The 6000-nt window shown below is 33.6% G+C and overlaps 1 protein-coding gene across 1 annotated transcript in view; it reads right to left on the bottom strand.

Annotated features, from left to right (window-relative positions):
* Positions 1 to 4333: 4333 nt before the first annotated feature.
* Positions 4334 to 6000, bottom strand: part of LOC125074268 (V-type proton ATPase subunit D 1-like) — a 70242-nt gene continuing 68575 nt past the window's right edge. The window contains exon 6 of the mRNA XM_047685556.1: positions 4334 to 4700. Coding sequence (XP_047541512.1) covers positions 4412 to 4700 — 289 coding nt within the window. The 3' untranslated portion in view covers positions 4334 to 4411. The remainder of the gene's footprint in view (positions 4701 to 6000) is intronic.

Below are 6000 nucleotides of genomic sequence, written 5' to 3'. Positions count from 1 at the left end.
TATATGGGCAACCCCCTCTTTTATGGGCAAACCCCAGCCCCCCCCCCCCCCCCCCTTTATTATTATACAAAACTTTTACCTTATCCATAATATACATAACTCAGTGTGAACGCGTCCGGCAATCAAATCACACTGTCGTTTCAGCAAACAATACCGTACGCGTGTTAAATTTAAACAATGTTTTTACTTTTAATAAACTATTTTGATTGGCGGATTTACGAGAGATCGAATAGAACATTACAAAACTAACCAATGAAATTCGCTGCTCGAGGCTGTAAATCAATTTTACTTTTCGGTTTCGGTATGTGGTCACCACCAGCCATATTTCGTTGTGGAATACAGTAAAAAATACGTAGGCAACAAGATTTTTTTTATACATATGTCGTGTAAATTAACCATTAAATCTTATACTGGAGTAACTAGCGACCCGCCCCGGCTTCGCACGGGTGCAATGCTGATACTAAATATACTACAGAATGTCTTACAACGTTCACGTTCGTTCAGTCAATAGACAATAAAAGCTGTAATATCTTCGAAAATATTCATTTAAATTACATGCTGTAAAGGGCCATATTGATCTAAATTAAATGCGCAATGTATTTATGGTACTTAATTGGATAAGGATTAATACTGTATTGTTAAAAACAGCTTTGAAAATAAGCTATTATTTCTCGTAAAAAGTAAAGGAAAAAATCGTTATTGTGGGTTATCCCTAAGCGATAGACATATACAATCGTGGAATTTTTTGAAAACCTTTATAAGGTGTATAATGGATGTAGTACATTGTTTTGATCTATCATTATTTAGGCAAACGTTTGCCAAAATAATGTGTTTATTTACGTCATCACATCAGAAACCTCTAAAATTATCAGTGTTTCTCTACTATATTGTGCATGTATTATACATGTAGACCTTCCTCTTGATTCAATATATCTATTGATAAAAAAACCACATAAAAACCCTTTGTGTAGTTTTAAAGATCTAAGCATAAACGGGGACAGACAGACAATGGTAAGCGACTTTGTTCTATACTATTTAATGATATAACTTATTACTTGATTACTAGTTGTAGTCCGCGTATTCGTTCGTGTTTTAGAGGTTTATCAGGTTTTAGGTAAAAATAAGAATCTTATGTCCTTTCTTGGGGTTCAAGCTTCATTAGATTCCGTTCAATAGTGAATATGTCCCTGGTGCCTAGTTACACTGGCTCACTCACTCTTCAAACCGGAACACAACAGTACTGGGCACTTCTATTTGACGCTAGAATATCTGATGAGTAGGTGGTGCCGACTCAGACAGGCTAACACAAAGCCCTACCACCAAGTTAACTATATTTTCACGATATTTTCCTTCATCATCGAACAAGAGTTGCATTATATACACAAATAAAGCACATGAGAATCGTTCTAACCACTGGGCCATCTCGGCACCTTGACTCCCACACATTCCTATTTGGTCTATCCCGCTATAATCTTAACAGAACAATGATTGATTGTCCCGGGTAAGTTTTCTTTTACGCGGATATCGAAACCGGGACAGAGGTTGATTATGATTGATGCTAGTTGACAGCGTAACATGCCTAATGGCGTCCTTTTAGTGATGGGACATCGTATCGATATACTTTTTTAAGATATTTCATATTTGTATCGATTTGTTTTATTTATTTATTGTATTTGATTCTCCATCAATGTGTACACTGAATAAAATAATATAACAAAAAGTAAGGTTCTATTTTAAGTGACACATTTTCTTAAAGAAGATCACAGCATGCAAGAAAAGAAAACAAATCATTTTAACCTATATTAGCTTCTTACTTTTATTACGTTATTAACTAAATGAAAAATGCTATCAAGGGTTTGAAATATAATTTTTTCCGATAATAAAAAAACTATAGTTAATTCTTGTCATTAGTTTTTATTAATCATTTCTTTAAGATGATCGTTATGTATAACTTCAACCTTATGAGATAAATTATTGGTTAGAACGCGTGCATCTTAACCGATGATTTCGGGTTCAAACCCAGGCAGGCACCACTGAATTTTCATGTGCTTAATTTGTGTTTATAATTCATCTCGTGCTCGGCGGTGAAGGAAAACATCGTGAGGAAACCTGCATGTGTCTAATTTCAACGAAATTCTGCCACATGTGTATTCCACCAACCCGCATTGGAGCAGCGTGGTGGAATATGCTCCAAAAACCTTCTCCTCAAAGGGAGAGGAGGCCTTTATCCCTGCAGTGGGACATTTACGGGCTGCTAATGCTAATGCCGTATCTGAGAGTTGGAAGTGTATAAAAATAAAGTCCTTGGAACTGCTCCTGAACTCTTTACGGTCATATCGGATTTACCGTTTCATCGGATTATACACACACACTTGAGCACTATATGTCCAGCGTGGTTGGTGACGGAAATTGCTGAGGACGATATTTTCGCTTAATGTGTACAATATTTCCTAAAAAGTATCGACAACTAATTATCACATCACTAAAATTTACCCACAAAAAGAAATCGTCCAATTTCTTAATAGCACAATGACAATTCAATATTATTGTTGAAGTATCTTTTTAAGTATTTTCGTTGTATTGATGAGATTTCGTAAACGTCGTATTTACTATTGATACCGATGTTATCGGGATAAGATGAACTGGGAAAATAATTATCATGATTTATAATGCTTTTAATGACGCTGTTGATTGTTGAAATAAATTCCTGTTGATGGCGGGATTCCGTGAAAGCCCTATCTGGGTAGATATGAACAAATCATCTGTCATTCTAACGCAAAACAGCAGTAAAAATAAAATAAGTGTTACGAGACTAGCCCTAGCCTCCAATACGGTGCTACGTCATAGGATATCATAATTAATAATGTCACATTATTATTATTACATATTATTACAATTATTATTGTAATTAATTGATCAATAATTTGTACAACTTTAGTTGATATTATTTTATAACATTTAAAACTGGCATGTAACACTATTTCTTATTTTAAAAGTGATTGAGCTGTCATAAGGAAAACAATTGGATGATTGGGGCATTGTAAAAATATAGAGAGATCGAAACATCATGGTACAACATACTTTTATTTTGCCATCCCGAACTACTGAAATTACATAAGTCTGTAAACGTTCCACTACGGGGCTAAGGCCTCTCCCTTTTGAGGAGGTTTAGAGCTTATTTCAGCACGCTGCTCCAGTGATGGTTGTTGGAAACACATTAGGCAGAATTTCATTAAAATTAGACACATAGAGATATCCTCACAATGTTTTCGAAACGCAGACTATGAAAATTCAATTATTGTCTGGATATGAACCCGCACTCATCGGTTAGGATGCAAGCGTTCTAACCACTCGTTTGAAGAGCGAGTGAGCCAGAACTACAGACGCAAGAGATATAACATCTTAATGCCCAAGGTTGGTGGCGCATTGGCGATGTAAGGAATGGTTAATATTTCTTACAGCGCCTCTGTCTATGGGCGGTAGGGACTACTTACCATCATGTGACCTATTTACTATTATTTTACATATATAAAAAACAGGAAATAAATAAAAATACTCGGTTTTTGTTACAATTTATTAGTGTGGCAAAATCTCAGAATTAATTTTTCATCCACATGATGAATCCAAAATCATTTGTAATGTTACTAGTAATAATATACTTATACATATTTTTATATGCACGGTTTTTTTAATAATTACTAGTCGCATAATAATATTTCACAACAGGATAACAGATAAAGTCGTTTCCTACACACGTAAAAGTTATTTTTGACTTTAATGTTTTTATATAAACAGGAAATAAGGCGTCGAAATTGAAATAACATTAATTCTTTAACAAAATGTTATGACGTTTTTTATTCTGGCTCATTATAAAATTGTACACAGACTATCCTATTTATTACGATCGTTTATTTTTCAAAATGTTTGCCAGTAGTAAAAATAATATTTTGTAAATATTTTTAGTGTAATCATGGCGCGGTACTCTTATTGTATTCCATACAAGTACATTTGTTCGAAACGGGATTTTTAAATCCGTTTATATAATGAACATCATTATTTATTCCAATAAATTAATTTAATTAAATATTAAAGTATATAATTATACAGACGAAAATAAATTTATTTTTTAATAAAGCAAATTATAAAGTGATTTACAGCGACATTTTCAATATATTTCCAATATTGCATTTGTAATTCTATCACTTTAAAGCGCTTAAAGATTTAAACTTGATTTATATCACGTCCTGACCATATAAAAATAGATAATTTTTATATTTATTTAAATAAAAATAATTTAGATTAGTTTTCGTGATCATATTATTAATAATTTTGTTGTTAAATGGACTGGTTTTTAACAACTCAATTGTTTATATCGGTACTGTTAAGATGTTCACTATTGTAGAGACATTTCTCAGTTATCTTCTTTCTTGATAACAGCTAGAGAACCACTTTCCTTGCTCCTAGTCCTGCTTGGCACCTGTTCTCTGCTTCTACTTGGTGCGGGTTTAAGTTTATTGCCCTCGTCGGCTACGACTTGTCTTCTTCTATCTTCGTCCAATTTCTTTTCCATGTCCTTCTTCTGCTTCACTCTTTTCAGTCGGAACACTTCCTCTCTCTCCTTCTCTTCTAGTTCTGCGAGGATATAGTATGACGTCACGTTCAATCTCGGTATAACAATCTTGGCCAGCACGTTCGACTTTCTGAAATCAAAAATTATTCCATAAAAACTTTTTGAGACATCTTACATATTTTTATTTGTTTCCGTTTTTTTTTTATAAGATAATTTTGAAGACTGAATGGTAAGTGGTTGGCGCTGACAGAAATATTAACCATTCCTTACACCGCTAATGCACTATCAACCATTTGGGACTAAGATGTCATATCCCTTGTGCCTGTAGTAATACTTGCTTTAAATGCGCCTTAAAATAAAACTACATAAACATTACTTAAATATCGTACAAGATATAATTTTTCAAGTGTTCTACATTTCTACAACGCCACGCTATTCTGTTATGGGATGATGGAAGAATATTGATTTTAAATTAACAAGGTTATTATTATTACTATAAGTATTTGAGACGGGATATTTACCATGTTTTTTTATTCTTATTTGTTTTTTTTTATCTACGAATGTCTTGTTCGCGAGACTCGAAATATCAAGCTCCACCAAATAAAAATAAAAAGCATGGTAAATATCCCGTTTCAATTTTTTTTTTTATGGCATTGGTTTGCGGACGAGCATATGGGCCACCTGATGGTAAGTGGTCACCACCGCCCATAGACAAAGGCGCTGTAAGAAATATTAACCATTCCTTACATCACCTATACGCCACCAACCTCGGGAACTAAGATGTTATATCTCAATACACCATACCAGCGAAGGTATCTTATATCAAAGTTATTTGTAGTATGTTAAACTTTACGCCTGGAACATTCACCGTCGTTTCAACGCTGAAACCAGAGTACCTGCCATTTCCACTGCAAGGCTCGACCACGACAAAGTTTAAGAAGACGTCGTAATTGACCAGCACCCCCTTTTCGATAAATTAGCATCTTATTATTGAAATTTTAATTCGATCGGATCGAGATAAACCTATATTATTAATAAAACATTTTAATAATTAAATTAAAATTAATTAATTAATATATTTTCGCATCATATGATAAACTACATCACACTTATCTAAGCCTTACATAGTTAATTTCTTAACAGTGTGTCGCTTGGTCGAATTCAAACCCGTAACCTTAAATAAAAATCCACATTTTTTTTTATCTACTTCACAATGTAAAACTGATCCAATTAACTTTATAACCTAGATAAATAGATAAACGAGGTCTTCAGCCGAAAATAACTAATTAATGGACGAGGAGAAATTTTAAAATCACAGAGCTACGTCTGAAACGGTTACGACTTGGTATATTCACAAAAGTTTTTAGCGCTAGGGTTGTCACAGAGTCCATGCAAAAAAAAAGTGAATTATCTAATATGAATAACTGAAG

The sequence above is a fragment of the Vanessa atalanta genome, chromosome 27 (genome assembly GCF_905147765.1).
Source record: "Vanessa atalanta chromosome 27, ilVanAtal1.2, whole genome shotgun sequence".
Lineage (NCBI taxonomy): Eukaryota > Metazoa > Arthropoda > Insecta > Lepidoptera > Nymphalidae > Vanessa > Vanessa atalanta.
Note: the sequence above shows the minus strand (reverse complement) of the source record. Positions and strands in the feature narration are given on the sequence as shown.